The sequence below is a fragment of the Danio rerio genome, chromosome 20 (assembly GCF_049306965.1).
Source record: "Danio rerio strain Tuebingen ecotype United States chromosome 20, GRCz12tu, whole genome shotgun sequence".
Taxonomy (NCBI): Eukaryota; Metazoa; Chordata; class Actinopteri; order Cypriniformes; family Danionidae; genus Danio; species Danio rerio.
Genome location: NC_133195.1, coordinates 22,538,707 through 22,556,491, shown reverse-complemented (window position 1 = coordinate 22,556,491; position 17,785 = coordinate 22,538,707). Strand labels below are relative to the sequence as shown.

The 17,785-nt window shown below is 38.5% G+C and overlaps 1 protein-coding gene across 3 annotated transcripts in view; it reads left to right on the top strand.

Moving 5' to 3' along the window:
• Window positions 1-17,785, top strand: part of kcnh5a (potassium voltage-gated channel, subfamily H (eag-related), member 5a) — a 227,768-nt gene that overhangs the window by 168,584 nt on the left and 41,399 nt on the right. For 2 of the 3 annotated variants that reach the window (XM_073932538.1, NM_001276280.1), the window contains 1 exon segment: window positions 2,761-2,957. In XM_073932538.1, coding sequence (XP_073788639.1) covers window positions 2,761-2,957 — 197 coding nt within the window. 3 annotated transcript variants of the gene reach the window in all.

Sequence of the window (17,785 nt, the reverse complement as noted above, 5' to 3'; positions counted from 1 at the left end):
GTTTTGTATTTTTTAATATGTATTTTGGTGGGGGTTTAATTTCAATTGATTGGACAGTAGTGAGTATAGACATGAAAGTGATCAGAGGGAGGGAAAGGATCAGCATAGGACCTCAAGTCGCCCCGAACACCAGTTTGTGTTGACAGGCTAAGCATTATTGGTGCTGACATGGATTATTAATTATTGTCATGGATTGTTACTTATAAGCATATGTTACTTCGTATTCTTATTCGTAAATATGTCATTTAAAATAGTTTTGAATTGTGTTTTTTGTTAACTTTTGTAAAAGTTTAAAGTAAAAAAAAAGTTTATAGTTGTTTGACATGTTCAAGATAAAGTTTATAGTTTGTGGTTATTTTATTCTAAGCCTAAAATCTAAGCATTATGTCAAAAAAGTTTGTAGTTATTGTTTTAAATGTTCAAAAAAGCTTACAAGAAAAAGAAGACCTCAGGGGTTAGCCTTCAAAAAGATTATATCTCAGTTATTATATTTCACAGATGTTATGTTGGTCCATAATGCTTATTGCTAAACTGTGCTGAATTGTATTCCGAATTGATTTTTTGATCTGAATTAAAGTCTTTTTTTAAAGTGTTATAAGCCATGAACTAAAGCATTAAGATGAATCATATCATTACAAACTTTAATCTGAAGACAAAAGTATGTGGACTACAAGACAAGGGTACAAGTTTTAATAGTTGAAATAATGGCATATTTAAGGCACGTTGTTGGCATTGCTATTTTAAGGCAACTGTAATGGACCTTTGTAATATAAAGTGAGCGTAAGTGATAGATGGAATCAAGGTTTAGACTTTTCTAGTCATAATTTTGACTGTTAAAGCCATAATTGAATTGTGTTGTTATATTTTGTAAAAGTCTAAAGTAAAAAAAAAAGAGATTTTTAGTTATTGTTTAACACGTTCAAAGTAAAGTGTATAGTTATTATTTTTCATCTTCAAAGTGAATTCAAAAAGTCTAATGCCAAAAAGTTTGTAGTTATTGTTTTAAATGTTCTAAGTATATAGTTTGTAGTTATTGTGTTACATGTTAATATAGTAAAGCTTATAGTTTGTAATTATTGTTTTACATGTTCAAAGTAAAGTTTATAGTTTTTAGTTATTGTTTTAAATTTTCAAATTAAAGTTTATAGTTCGTAGTTATTGTGTTACATGTTCATATAGTAAAGTTTAAAGTTTGTAGTTATTGTTTTACATGTTCAAAGTAAAGTTTATAGTTTGTAGTTAATGCTTTACAATCAAAGCAAAGTCTAAAGTCTAAGTCAAAAAAGTTGACTAAAGTTACAAAGTTTGCAAACTTCAAAAACAACCTCCAATTTTTTCATGAATTCAGGTCACGTCTGTTTATTCACACCCGTTCCGCGTGGCTCTTCTCGACCTTCGTGTTTTTCTGTCTCTTTGGTCTATTCTTGATCTCTACATCTCTCGAGTCCGACTGATGTACCACTGCCACAAGAATGTGACGTGCCCTTCACTGACGCGCATTAACCACAAACGACATGACATTAGACCTTATGAGACGCTGCAGAGAGGAAGTTAATGTCTCTACTCTCTAATGGGGAATCAGATCAGATGCTCTTTTGCTTTAATGATTATGAAATGAAATAAGATGCGAGTGCTGTGAGTTAATTAGCCCCAAGGCGTTTACTTGAACCCACCAGACTAAACCTGCTGGGCTCCTAATGATGCCCCTCATCAAAAACACTGAACGCTGGATTGTTAGACTTTGTGCAGATTCTGTGGTGCAAGACCGATGCTGTACTGTAAGATTAAGTCAAGCCTGTAAACACAATCATAATAAAACAAATTATACAAAAAACATGTTAATGTGTAGTGTAGATTTAAGCAATAAATAAATAAATAAATAAATAATTATATATAATATACAATTTATATATATTTTACCTGAATATTTTTACTGTATTTGTTTTTCATCAAATGAAAAGAGCTATAGCATATTTTATGATCGAACATGATAAAATATTTCTCAGTGCCACTGTTTTTGCTGTAAGATTACAATGCTGAATCGATAAACATAGGGTTTTATGATCAAAAGTGATTTTACAATAATAGTTTTTACATTATTTTGATCAAATAAACAAAGACATATCATATTTCATGATTAAAAGTGACTGAATATTTCTCAGTGCTACTGTTTTTGCTGTTAGATCACAATAATGCTGGCACAATAGACATATTTTATCTCACAGCAAGAAAGTTGCTTGTTCAAGCCTCGGCTGGGTCAGTTGGCATTTCTGTGTTGAGTTTGCATGTTCTCCCCGTGTTCATAGAGGTTTCCTCTGGGCGCTCCAGTTTCCCCCACAAGTCCAAAGACATGTGGTATAGGTAAACTGGGTAAGCTAAATTGGCCATAGTGTGACAGTGTGAATGAGTGTGTATGGGTGTTCTCCATTGATGGGTTGCGGCCAGAAGGGCATCAGCTGTGTAAAACATATGTTGGATAAGTTGGCGGTTCATTCCATTGTGGTGATTAATAAAGGGACTAAGCCAAAAAAAAAAAATGAAAGAATGAATGAATTAAAACATATTATACTATTATATTACAATATTATAATAATTTTTATTACAATATTATACTATTATATTTTTACTATATTTTTGACTAAATGATTTCAGCCATGCATATTTTATGACCAATTGCAGAAATCAAGGCAAAATTAACAGCTTTTTTTTCTTTTTCCATCAGCTTTATTTCTGAACTGTAATGGTTGTGTTGTGTCTCAGGTAAGGGCGATGTGTTTGGTGACGTGTTCTGGAAGGAGTCGTCTCTGGCTCATGCCTGTGCAAACGTGAGGGCCCTGACATACTGCGACCTGCACGTCATCAGGAGAGACGCATTACTCAAAGTGCTGGAGTTTTACACGGCCTTCGCTAACTCCTTTTCCAGAAACCTCATCCTCACCTGCAACCTCCGCAAGCGGGTAAGCGATGTATACATTCACCTGACATTGACAAATAACACCATCTGACTGCAGCACTTTTTCAATTAAAGTCTTGATTTAAGATTCTTTCCCGTATTTAGAATTAAAAAAGCTATTAGAAAATCTGAACAAGAATCCACCATCTATGAGATGAATTTGAAAGATGATAAACTTTGTTTTTTAAGATTATGAAAATGGTAAAAACAAAAGTTAACATCACTGCTGAAGAACTGTATGTCTTCAATATAGTCTTAAGAACTTTGGTCAACTTACCTATTTTATGGTCACAGTTGTATAGTTTATTTTTTATGCTCATTATTTTTACATTTAAATGATGTACGCTGGAATCTAAAGCCTAGTTTATACTTAACGTGTTCTTTAGTTTGCTTAAGTGTGCACAGCAAATGTGCTGTCATTACTGTTTTTGCAGAGGTTTACTTTGGGTGCTCACAACATGATTTCGGCTGGCGGAGCACACAAAATTTTTCGAGACTCGAGCGAACAGTTAGTCCGGTGCCACATTTGGTTTGAGTTGAATATGAAACACTTTGAAGAGATCTATTGGTTAAAAATTGCAACAACAGTGGGAAAAGAAGAAAGTTTTTGTAAAAGTTTAAAAAACTTTTGAAAACCTGAGGGATAAGTTTGTTAAAGCCAATAGAGGCCATGGCAAAAGTGGAGACCCAGGTTCACAATTACCGAATATGTTTTTCCACCATTTATAGGTTTAACACTGATGTATATATTAAAATTTTTAATTAAAAAATTGTAATAGTTACAAAACTATAATTAAAGAACAATTTATTTATTTGTTAGCTGAAAAGAAATATTTAAACCTATTGGTTCAACCCATGGTTAAACCCATTTGATGACTCATTTTTCTAGGCTTTATCTGTGATAAAGGTCAGAAATGTTGTACCATTATTGCCTTTTTAGCATATAATGGCCCGTTTCCATTGAGTGGTACAGTACGGTACAGTTTAGTTTGGTACCGTATGCTTTCATGGCTGTTACCACTGTCAAAAGGTACCTAAAAGTGAACTGTACTGTACTACTTTCTGGGTACCCTTTTAGAAGGGTACCTAGCACAACAAAAGGGTACCAAAAGGCGGAGCAAGATGCGAAGCTTATTGCTATTGCTTTACAGAGATGTGTCACTCACTCATGCCACAAGCCAGGAGAATGAAAACAAAGGAAGCACCATTTTTAAAAACACAGCAGAGACAAATACGCTATAAAAATATAATAACAAGCCATGATCAACACGAGCTCAAACAAACCTTGTTGTTGTCTTGTTGAAACAGCCACAAAGCCAAGAAAAAGAGATTTATCTATTGCCATGATTGTTCAGCAACTTTCTAACAGAGGTTACATGTGCTGGCGAAGATTAAAGACACATACGAGAGGTTTGCACTGATTGTGGGCTATATTTTATGTTGATTTTAAATCCAAATAAGGACTAAGTGTATGTTGTGTGTATGGCTCGCACATGACAGTTGAATGTATCGCACACCAGACGCACACATTCGCATGCTATTTAAAATTAAAGTATTCAGATGGCATTCTGTGGTGTGGCAGAAATATAAACAGTGTCCTGAGTCGTGGCTGGGCGCCGCAGACAGCCGCTGACTTGTGGTGCCGCTGTGTGTACCCTGACACAAACCTGTGTTTAGAATTCTGAAATGCATGGCGCCGCGTGGCCCAAGCGGCACTTCTTGTGTGACCTCCTTAAGGGTGTGTGTGTTTATATGTGTTGCATTTATTTATTTATTTATTTCATATAATTTCAGAATATACAGTAGGCTATTTCTGACTATTACTGATCTGTAGTTATAGTCAAATCTTGTTCATACAAAAACTGTAATAAACATTTATACAGAAGTAATTATGTGTATTAAGCATCTGTGTTGTGAGAAGTGTTACTCATATGATATGTGAACGACCCATATTGTCACGATTGTGGATCTGTCTGTTCTTCTATGATGTGTCTGCGTGTGTGTATGTGTGTGTGTGTACGGTGTGGTGCGTTATGCGTTTACGTATATGCGTGTATGAGTGTGTGTGTTGGGTGTCTCTGTGTCTGTGTTAGAGTCGCGTTGCTGTCAGTTGTGTTTACCTTATCAGCTGGGTGGTCACGTGTACGCTGTCACCAGCCTTGCCGTGCGCAGCACCGCTCAGCTGTAATCAGTGGACCACAGGTGCAGCGCATTACCGCGCCTATATATGTTCAGCGTTTCTGTCTCACAGTGTCAGTTCGTTTTCTTCACGTCTGTTTGTCTGTGTCCTGTCAGGTTCCGGTCGCTGAGTTCTGGTCGTGTGTCGCGGGGAGAGCTCTGTGTTTGGACTCTTGTACCTTTCTGTTGGCGGCTCTCTGATCTTGTTCTTCAGTGCTCCCTGTTCGATTTATATTTCCTGCTGCTCGCTTGACTCACTCATCATCTTCCTGCGTTCTTCCTTCTGTCATTCTGTCTGAGTCAATAAATAATTATTTTACTTGCAATTGGGTCTCCCTGTATTCCGTGACAGAACGAACTGACCACTGAGATGGACCCAGCAAGTGTCACCAAAATCCAGGATTTCCTCGCCCACAATTCAGCCCGACTGGATCATCAGGACAAACAAATGGCAGTGACCGGCCAGGCCATTGAGGCGCTGGTCACTCAAGTTTCTGAGCTCACGACTCAGGTTCAGAGACTGGGTTCTGAGCTTCGTGCTGAAGCTGTCCAGCAAGCTCCTCCCACCATTCCACCAGCAGCTCATGCGCTAGAAGAGACCCCCAGATCCACTGAACCGCGACTTCCACCACCAGCATGTTACGCCGGCGAACCAGAATTGTGCCGGTCATTTATAGCAAAGTGTTCACTTTACATCACGCTACAGCCTTCGTCTTTCCCTAACGAAGAGAGTAAGGTGGCGTTTACGATCAATTTGCTGACAGGTAAAGCGGCACTTTGGGGTACCACTGTTTGGGAGCGTAAACTCCCCTGCTGTAACTCCTTTAAAGCTTTCTCAGAGGAGTTAAAAACTGTGTTTGACCGAGCGGTCTCTGGCAGAGAGGCGGCTCGTAAGCTCGCTGAACTCAGACAGAATAAGTTGAGTGTTGCTGAATATTCCATTGACTTTCGTACTCTGGCGGCCGAATGTAAATGGAATGCCGAAGCTCAGTGGGACATGTTTTTGCACGGACTAGCAGATTATATTAAAGATGAAATCTACGTCATGGATCTGCCTAAGACACTGGATGGGCTTATTGATTTAGCCATCAGAGTGGACACTCGGTTACAACAGAGAGGTTCCCACAAGAAATTGCACACTCCACCTCTTCCCACGCAATCTTTTTTCGCTGCATCTTCTGAACCCCCCTCATCTGATCTCGAGCCGGAACCCATGCAGATGGGCAGATTTCGGCTTTCCACGGAGGAGAGGCGTCGTCGCCGCATGGAAGGACTATGCATGTACTGTGGAGTCGCTGGACATTTTGTGGCTTCGTGTCTAGCCAAGAATAAGAATTCGTCGCCGGGTAAGAGTTTACTGGCTGGTGAAATCACCCTTGACAAGTCCCCTAACACAACCATGCTGCCAGTCAATCTATCTTTTAACTCTATCATGCACCACTGTCATGCGCTCATCGACTCCGGAGCCGAGGGGAATTTTATTGACTCTAAGCTGGCGTACAGTTTGAAAATCCCTGTTGTTCCCCTTTCTCTTCCTATCGCAGTGCACGCTCTTAGCGGTCTTTCTCTCCCCACCATCACACACTCCACTGCTCCTATAAGACTCATTACTTCTGGTAACCATTCCGAAACTATTGAGTTTTTTTTAACAGAGACTATTGCCACTCCTGTGATCTTGGGACATCCCTGGTTGGTTTTGCACAAACCTCACATTAATTGGGGACATAATACTGTGCTTTCTTGGAGTGAGAGCTGTCATAAATCTTGTCTAGTGTCTGCTTGTTCTGCTGTTTCTCGTTCTGTGTTTCAGGAGGAGCAGATGGATCTGTCAAACGTGCCCCGTGAGTACCATGACCTGAAGAGAGTGTTCAGTAAGTCCCGGGCTGCTTCTTTGCCTCCTCATCGTCCCTATGACTGTGCAATAGACTTATTGCCAGGTACGTCTCCGCCTAAAGGCAAATTATACTCGCTTTCTGCTCCAGAGAGGGAGGCCATGGAGAAATATATTTCTGATTCTCTAGCAGCCAAGATCATTCGCCCCTCTTCTTCACCGGCGGGGGCGGGATTTTTTTTTGTAAAAAAGAAGGATGGTTCCCTTCGCCCGTGCATTGATTATCGAGGGCTGAACAACATAACGGTCAAGAATACATACCCTTTGCCGTTGATGTCTTCAGCCTTTGAACGTCTGCAGGGGGCGAACTTTTTTACAAAATTAGATCTCCGCAATGCTTATCATTTGGTTCGCATAAGAGCGGGGGATGAGTGGAAATCAGCGTTTAACACCCCCAGAGGGCATTTTGAGTACTGCGTTCTGCCCTTCGGCCTTTCCAACGCTCCGGCTGTTTTCCAAGCATTCGTCAATGACGTGCTGAGAGATATGATAGATCAGTTCATTTATGTTTACCTGGATGACATACTGATATTTTCCCATTCTCTCCAGGAACATGTTCAGCACGTCAGGCGAGTGCTTCAGAGGCTGTTAGAGAATGGTCTTTATGTCAAGGCGGAGAAATGCGTTTTTCATGCACAGTCTGTTCCCTTTCTAGGGCATATCGTGTCAGTCGAGGGGTTGCGCATGGATCCAGAGAAGATTAAGGCTGTGGTAAATTGGCCAACTCCTGATTCCCGTAAGGCCCTGCAGAGGTTTCTGGGCTTTGCCAATTTCTACCGGCGATTTATTCGCAATTTCAGCCAGCTCGCCGCACCTCTGACCGCCTTGACCTCCTCCAAAACGCCGTTCAGGTGGTCCAGCGCAGCCGAAGCTGCGTTCTCAAAACTGAAAGGCTGTTTTGTTTCAGCTCCAATCCTGATAACCCCTGATCCCTCCCGGCAGTTTGTGGTGGAGGTCGACGCGTCAGAGGTCGGGGTCGGAGCTATCCTGTCCCAGCGCTCCTCCTCGGATGGCAAGATCCACCCGTGCGCGTATTATTCTCATCGGTTATCAGCCGCAGAAAGTAATTACGACATTGGTAATCGAGAGCTGTTGGCCGTCAAGCTTGCTTTGGAGGAGTGGCGTCATTGGTTAGAGGGGTCGGGGGTCCCTTTTATCGTCTGGACCGATCATAAGAATCTTGAGTACATCAAATCCGCCAAAAGATTAAACTCTAGGCAGGCTCGGTGGGCGTTATTTTTCGGACGGTTCAATTTCACCATCTCATATAGACCGGGATCTAAGAACATTAAGCCCGACGCGTTATCCCGTCTTTTTGATTCTTCGGAGCGTACATCGTCACTCGAACCCGTAGTGCCTAAGCGGATTGTTATTTCTAACATCACATGGGAGATAGAGTCGAAGGTTCGCGCAGCCTTAGATGGGGTAACGCCCCCGATTGGATGCCCACCGAGTCGGTTATTCGTGCCAGAGAAACTTCGGTCAGATGTTATTCGATGGGGACATTCCTCCAAAGTAGCCTGTCATCCTGGGGTGAGTCGCACATCATTTGTTATTAAACAACGATTCTGGTGGCCAGCATTGGCTCGTGATGTGCGTGATTTTGTATTGGCTTGCTCTGTGTGTGCTGTTTCCAAGACTTCCAATCGGCCACCCGCGGGACTCCTTCAGCCGCTGTCAGTACCTTCGAGACCCTGGTCCCACATCTCGCTAGATTTCGTTACGGGGCTGCCTCCCTCCAACGGCAACACGGTGATTTTAACCGTAGTGGACCGGTTCTCGAAGGCTGCTCATTTCGTCCCTCTGCCCAAATTACCGTCAGCCAGAGAGACAGCGGTTGCTGTCATTAATCACGTCTTTCGCATTCATGGCCTCCCGACGGACGTGGTTTCTGACAGGGGGCCTCAGTTTATCTCTAAATTTTGGAGGGAATTCTGTCGTTTATTGGGGGCTACTGTGAGTCTTTCGTCTGGCTTTCATCCCCAGAGTAACGGTCAGACCGAGAGAGCCAATCAGGATCTTGAGCGCACATTGCGATGTTTGGTCTCACAGAATCCCTCCTCCTGGAGTCAGCAGCTTTCGTGGGTGGAGTACGCACATAATTCGTTACCAGTGTCGGCCACGGGCCTTTCTCCGTTTCAGTGTAGTCTAGGTTACCAGCCACCAGTTTTTCCCAGTCTGGAATCTGAAGTCGCGGTCCCCTCCGTTCACGCCTTTGTCCAGAGGTGCCGCCGCACTTGGAGCAGGGCCAGACAGACCCTCCTCCAAGTGGGTGTGCGCACCAAGGCTAAAGCCGATCGCCACCGGTCTAAGCCTCCCGTTTACGTTGTCGGTCAAAAAGTGTGGCTTTCAACTAAGAATATTCCGCTCCGCACCGTTTGTAATAAGCTAGCTCCTAAATTTATTGGCCCATTTATTGTCACTAAAATCATTAGTCCTGTGGCAATCCGCCTCAAATTACCTCCAGCGTACAGGAGAATTCATCCCGTGTTCCATGTATCTAAAGTAAAGCCCGTTTTTCATACGGCAATTAATCCGCACACACCAGTCCCCCCCCCGCCGCGTCTCGTAGATGGGGAGACGGCTTATTCGGTTAAGCGCATTCTGGACTCTAGACGGAGGGGACGAGGATTCCAGTACTTGGTGGACTGGGAGGGTTACGGTCCTGAGCACAGAAGTTGGGTTCCGGCCGGGGACATACTGGATCACTCTCTTATCGATGATTACAATCGCCAGGTATGCTCGTCTGGGAACGCCAGGAGGCGTTCCTAGGAGAGAGGGTATTGTCACGATTGTGGATCTGTCTGTTCTTCTATGATGTGTCTGCGTGTGTGTATGTGTGTGTGTGTACGGTGTGGTGCGTTATGCGTTTACGTATATGCGTGTATGAGTGTGTGTGTTGGGTGTCTCTGTGTCTGTGTTAGAGTCGCGTTGCTGTCAGTTGTGTTTACCTTATCAGCTGGGTGGTCACGTGTACGCTGTCACCAGCCTTGCCGTGCGCAGCACCGCTCAGCTGTAATCAGTGGACCACAGGTGCAGCGCATTACCGCGCCTATATATGTTCAGCGTTTCTGTCTCACAGTGTCAGTTCGTTTTCTTCACGTCTGTTTGTCTGTGTCCTGTCAGGTTCCGGTCGCTGAGTTCTGGTCGTGTGTCGCGGGGAGAGCTCTGTGTTTGGACTCTTGTACCTTTCTGTTGGCGGCTCTCTGATCTTGTTCTTCAGTGCTCCCTGTTCGATTTATATTTCCTGCTGCTCGCTTGACTCACTCATCATCTTCCTGCGTTCTTCCTTCTGTCATTCTGTCTGAGTCAATAAATAATTATTTTACTTGCAATTGGGTCTCCCTGTATTCCGTGACACATATAGCTAAAATTTGACATTTCCTCCTGCAAGAATGATGTCGGCTGAAACTTTCTGTCATACAGCACTGGTACCCTTTTGGCAGTGGAAACGCAAGCCTGATAAAGGTGACCTGTACTGACCCATACCATACTGTACCACTCAATGTAAACGGGAAGCCATATTAATTAAAAAAAATAAATAAAATATATAAATTAAATTTTTTTGTATTTTTAAGTAAGTGATCTTCTTTGCTTTTATTCTTGTAATAATAAAAAATAATTTTGTAAAGCAACCCGTGTTCTCTTGTCATTAATATTTTAATAAACTTTGATAGGTAAAACTGTCTAAGAAATGAACAAAAGCAAGTGATGCATCCAAGTTTGAATTGTAAAAAATCTTGAACGGTTAAAAAAATCATTAAAATCATCAAAATAATATCTAAAAATAATAAAAATAATTAGTTTAAAAATCTTTAATAATATTAATGATATGAAATATTTCTAGAAATGTTCTACTTCTCTGTTTATGTGTCTAATTTTATGGTCAGTTTCTTTTGATCGCCCCCTGTCATTTTAAAGAATATCTCAATGGCGAACACGTCAAGTATAAAAGCCTCATCCGTTTTGTGAGGTGCGCGCACAGTCAGCGAAGGTCCACGAGTATAGCCCAGCCTTAACACTTATCCAACATTTAATCTTTAATACCAATAAAAATGTAAAAACACTATTAAATAAAAAAACACAAAAGTATCTGAAATTATTTATTTTGAGTATGATTTACTTGTAGTAATTAAAGATAAACACTTTGCATAGGCAATATTTTGAGCAAAAAAAACAACAACAAAAAAAAAAATACCAGCCACATATACAGTATATGTTCTTTATCCCCTTCCTTCCCTGTACGTCAGATTTCTCAGATAGATTCAAGCAGATCCTGGTGCACTTTGACCTGAATGTGTGTTGTGCAGTCCTGCTGTGTGCGTTCAGAGCTTTAAGACCTGACCTCACATTCCTTAAATACATAAATGATTCATTCTGACAGACCGCCCATGGAGAACTTTGAGTCTCTTGACGAAAGAAAGAGCTCGTGCGCTCACAACACAATTAGGAGACCTCAGCTGTGCACTTTACTGCCACTGACTTACATAATTAGTGAGCATTGTGTAAAACTATATTTAGATGCACAGATTTCCTCTGTTGCTACATCTAATCTATATCAGCGAGGAAACCGTGTATTTGGTGTGGTTAATGTCATCTCTAAATAATGAGGGACAGAGGATCCTTCTTGCCTCCTCCAAAGTAAACAAGATAAATTGGTGAATTCTTTCAGAGAGCTGCTGGACCTCTTGGACACAGACAGGAATCGCTGAGCCACGATGTTAATTTATTTCCTCTGGCTTCAGAAAGAGGAGACCTGTCTAATGAGAGGTTGCTTTGCTAAGGGCATAAATTAATTGATTTAAAGGTTTATGGTTTCTGAGTGACTTTAAGTTCATGAATATTGCATGCAGTTGAATTCTGGAGCTCAAGGTACATCTCTTGTTAACAGATGACATGCTTTTACTTTTATTGAACATTTTGCTCTTATTAGAGTGTGTTCCAAAGTTTGGGATCAGTAATTTTTTTAAAAAGATGCCTATATTCTACTCACTGGGGCTGTGTTTATTTGAATAATAGTGCAGTAAAAACTGTACAATCGTAAAATATCACAGTTTCAAGTTGCTGTTTTCTTATTTGATGTACTTTAAAATGTTTAATTATTCCACAGATTTAAAGCTATATTTTCCAGTATAATAGCCACTATAATATGATGATTTGATTATATTGTGATGGTCTTTTAGTAAAAAAAAAAAAGTACTATCATTTTAATTATCACTGTTTTGTGGAAACTGTAATGCAGTATTATGAAAAAGTACCATTCAAACATTTATTTACTTTAATTCCTCACAATAACTTTTAAGTCCCACTTTATATTACTGTGGACTTAACTACTTGGTACTTGCATCATAAAATAAGTACAGTGTACAGTATGGTGTTCATATAGTATTACACAACATGTAAGTTGTTCTTGAGGTATGGGTAGGTTTGGGTAGGTTAAGGTCTAAGGGACAGGTCAACAGAGTAATTCTAAATGTAATTACACTTTGAAAAATGCAGCGTTCCACACAATTTATACATGTTGTCCCAACACTTATTAGGTTAACTTAATACTTTTAAAACATTTATGTGGATTGAACATAATAAATTAAGTTGCCCCAATGAAATCTCAAGAATTGTGTTGTTTCAGCTCATTTTTATAAAGTAGTTTGAACAAGTAAAAATATATATTTTTTGAGTGTACAGGAATTTATTACCGATGTCAGTAGAAAACCATTAACTCTTTGTCCATATAAAAAAGAAAAAAAAAAACAAAACAAAAATAAAATTAAACTTCCAGAACAATACATGTCATGTATGTGTATACATGCTTGGTTTCACACAATCCCTTCATTCGTCCCAATGAAAATCGATTAAGTTAATTCCATGGCTTTTATAACTATAAGTTGATTAAACATAAACAATTAAGTTGTCCCAAAAAAAAAAAAAAAACTCAAGAATTGTGTTGTTTCAGCTCATTTCAAATAAGTAGTTTGAACAAGCAGCAGAAATTTTATCTGTGTGTATGTCTGATGAACTTCAGGAGACTTACATTTACATTTAGATGTTACATTTAATAAAACTTTAAGCCACTATTTGTAGTGTGTGGTATTGTTTATTTATTTTTTGCTCTTTAAAATACAAGACATACAATGTAAAAACATAAATATGCTGGTCAAAAAAGTGCATTGCACCAAATGATTAATTAAAATATATGTGCGTTGTAATTAAGGTCACATCATTTAAATTGGGACAGACATATTCACTGTAAAACCTAATAGTCAACTTTATCATAAGACATGAGTGTAGTTAACTTAAAATGTACTAAAATTTAATTCAACTCATTAGAAAAGAGTTTTGACCTCAGTGTTGAAGGTAATGAGTTAATTAAATATCTCATTACATAACTTAAATTAAGTAAGCTCACTCTACTCATATAGATACTCAGTTGGTTTAAGTTCTCTTCATTTATTGGGTTTTACTTTGCTGAAATTGCTTCGTTTGCTCAAATGGATTAAGTTCACAGTATTCATTAGGATTAGTTTTTTTTTTTTTTTACTTGAAATGTTTTGTTGCAATCGGTTTCCTCAAATGGTTTGAGTTACCTTAACTTATTGGGTTTTACAGTGTATAATATGAATGTAAAATGTAAAATTTATGATGAACAAAAAACTATATATATAAGTAGGACAAAATAAATATAGTTTAAATAAATGCTGTATTATTTCACATTTTATCAAGTAAAATATATCATAGTTTGTAAAAATTTATAAAGCAGGAACATATCTTGAACATTGATAGTTATAAACAATCTTATTATTGCTTGGGCACCAATAATAAATAAAGTAATAAGTAAACATAAAACAGAAAATCAGCCAATTATAATGATTTATAAAGCATAATGTGACACTGAAGACAATAATAAATTTAGCCTTAAATGACAGGGGAAAACCTAAATTCTAAAACAAATAAAAGCTTGTTGTATTGTAAATATTTCACAATATTTCACTTTTTATTGTAGTTTTGATTAAGCAGCTTTTGATAAGGAAAACAGACTTCCTTAAAACAATAAAACAATTCCTAATCACAAATCTTTGCACGGGTAGATAGATACAGTGAATTTTTTTAAGTATAGATTTTTACAGTTGATTATTAAATTGAATACACAAACTTAGCTTTCCACAGAGGTTATAGCGAGCCTGGAACATTGATATATTGACCAGTCTGAGGCGAAGCTAGTGTGAAATGTTTTAAGGGCAGGGTGTTGGTGTGTTTGTGGGTGGAGTGGCAGAGGACGCCCTACTGCCCTGCTGTGCTCAGTGGACTGGGTAACTCTGCTGATGGGCCTGCTTTACTGAGGAGAAACGGCCTCCTGCTGCGCACACTCTGAATAAAGCATGAGTCAGATCAGCAGGAACACACACACCCATTCACACTCATTTATCATGCATAATAAGAAGAAGAGTGCACACTTGGCCATGGCCTCCTACTAGTATTAAGAAGTTATTGTCATTTTATCTTCACCACACACACACACACACACACACACAAATACACACACACATGCCTACTGTTGCACATGTTTTGTTGGTCAAATACTGATTTAAATGACTAAAACATTGTGCACAATATTTACTCTGAAACATGCTGTGACTTATATTCTAAAACTATTCAAATAATTCAGTTGAAGAAGGCTAAATATGTACAAAGCATGTGTCACATGACAATAGATTCAGTTTAGCTTTGAATATTTTTTTACGTTTGACAATTGGACATCATAAAAGCATCAACACCAGACGGAATTGTTTGCTCCTTTATATATACAAATGAGGCAGTGAAATCTTTTTCAATGTACAGTACCATAAGTATTCAAGCATATACTTCTGTACACTAAATAAGACAACGTCACTAGCATGTTCAGTAAAAAAGGCTTCATTAGTTAATGTATTTACTAACATGAACTAATTATGAACAATACTTGTACACCATTTATTAAAGGGGTGGCCCAAAGTGTATTTTTAAGGCTTGGTTGTGTTTATAAGATGCAAAGCAATGTGTGCTCATGCTTTATTTGTAGAAAATCACATTATTTTTTCATAAAGTACATCTTACTCTGTTTATATATTGCTAATTAGCTAACATAAAAACGACTGTCATATATCCTATTTATTCGGAAAGCCCACCGTCTAAAATAAAATGCCAAAAGAATTTTCCATTGTTTACATCCTTGTTTACGTCCTTGCTATAACATACCATTAATGCCAGACACTATTATGCATGTAGATGATCAATTTTAACAAATAAAAACACTTACAGGTTGTCTTACAATTTACAGCTTCTGCTATTATGGTTGGAGCTGCTCCTTCTGTAAGGAGTTTTAGCCGAATCCAGTACTGAACTGGGAGAGATTCTGGAAACTCTCCTTTGTCAGATGCTAGCCATATATATATTTTTTATAATTCTCTGGATCATAGTTAAAATTAAACTGTAAACACTTCTCTCATTGTGTCGTGTGCTTTGGAAGCTCAAATCCGCTTGTTAAGTGTGACGTCACGCGAAGCGGCTTCCGGGTCCAAGCGCTCTATTCAACTGAATGGGAAGACTCATGAAATGGTAATAATTAATGTTTACAAAGCGATTTAATGCTTTCGAAAATAACGATCGCAATATATATGTCCATGCCTAATATCCGATGGCCAGAAAGTAATAATTTTTTTTATAAATTTTAAAATTTTTGGTATTTGTTATGCAGCAAGCCCAGAGATTGTTGTATACGCTATGATTTTATATAAAATTAACTTTAATGTGTGATAAATAATTTCTCTACTCAAATGAATGTCAGCTTGGACCCGGAAACAGTATTACATACGTCACAAACACGTCACCACTTAACAAGCGGATAAAGAAACAGAACAAGCTCTGTGAAAATAGCAGCGTTTGGACGCCCTTTTAGCTTTCTCTGCTATAACAATACAACACCTCTGGCCATTCCCCTTCGCTGCACGGGATGTATGCGCTTGGTGAATGTGTAACCAGAAGCCCTTATGATCTCACTAACCCGGATGTATTTTTTGTAGTCCCCAAACTTTGTTCGCTGTAGACTTTGCTAAGCTAACTCTGTTAAAGCCAATGCCTCCCTTTGCATTAAACTTTAAGCATATTACACACAGAGATGTTGTTTATTTTCACACAGTTACATTACACATCAACTAAAGTTTAAAATATGAGATCGTTGTGGACCACCCCTTTAATTATAGTTAAAATGTATTTACTAATGTCTTATTAATATCAAAATTCATACTTTAGTTAATGCAACAACAACTAATACAACAACAATATTGTAAAGTGTTATTAAAAAACAATTAATGTAAAATATAATGCATGTGTTTGGTATAATGCTATTGTTTTTTGCTATTGTATTACAGACACTAGCTATGTTTCCATCCAAAGGTGCTAATAAAATTTATGCGCAAAACTGAAATATTGTATAAAAAAAAATTTCAATAATGCAGCATTTCCGTCCAATGAATCAAAGAGAACAAAACTGTCATTTTCTGATTAACTGACGGACTGTTCTGGAGATACAGTAGTATTACTACAACCACTACTACTACTAGGGTTACACGATAAATAGTTTCAGCATAAATATCGCAATGTGATCATTCACAACAGTCGCATCGCGTGTAGACGCAATGTTGAGTACTAGAGATGCGCGAATGGGCTATTATTTCATCCGCAACCGCATGACAAAATTCATCATTCGTCCGTCATCCATCCGCAGTAACATTTTTGACCAATTTTTAAAACCGCACCCGCCCGCCATCTGCTGATTGGGCTCTTTATTTGAATGGCTTATTCCTTTTTATTATTAAATGAATGTTTCTTTATTGATCAATATAGAACAGAGAATGACTTTAATGTAGACATGCAGTTAATCCAAATGTGCAAGTCATTAATTGACGACGCTTTGAAGTGACGCTAAAGATATGAGGACGTGTCTTTTTTACTTGATTCGATTCCTCGGTCCTTGAGTCCTTTCCTTGCGTCCTTCCCTCGTATCCCGGTGGGGTGGAAACACGAGGAAAGAAAGCAAGGAAAGGAAACGAGGATGCACAAATAAGAAATGAGAAGCACCCGAGCTCTCAGAATATCAGCAGTGAACTCCGTCTCCAATCGGCGCACAGGGACAAAAGTAAATAGATAGCCTAAATTAAACGCACTGTACTATACAACTTTTTTTATTGTAGCCTAATAGAAAACACATTGACACATCATTTCAACATGCTGCTATTTAGTCTACTACTAAATGTCTATTTCACTTTATTTTTTAGTAAATAGATAGAATAATAAGTCATTTACATTATAGCCTAATAATGTTTACATTTGTAGTTGTCCATAGCAACCCCAAAAACGTACCCTATTGCCTTGCACATCTAATTAATGGGCACAGTTTTTCGACTATTTTTTTATTTATTTATTTTTTATTTTTTGCTGTGGATGTTATTGAGCTTGTAGAAATCGGAAACAACACCAGTTCTGCGACAAGATGAACCTTTATTTATATCTCTATCAGACAATACCTATTTTATATGCCAAAAGAAACAACAGGCAGTAAAAAAATATTAACATAAATATCTTACATAGGCTATAGTCGCATGCTTTGGCAAACAGTTGAAATTTTTTTTTATAAAAACGTCATATCGTGCCTAAGCCTTGTAGGCTCAGTCACCCCCACAATTAGAAATTAAATTAGAAAAATAGATATGCCATCAATCTTTGAGCGA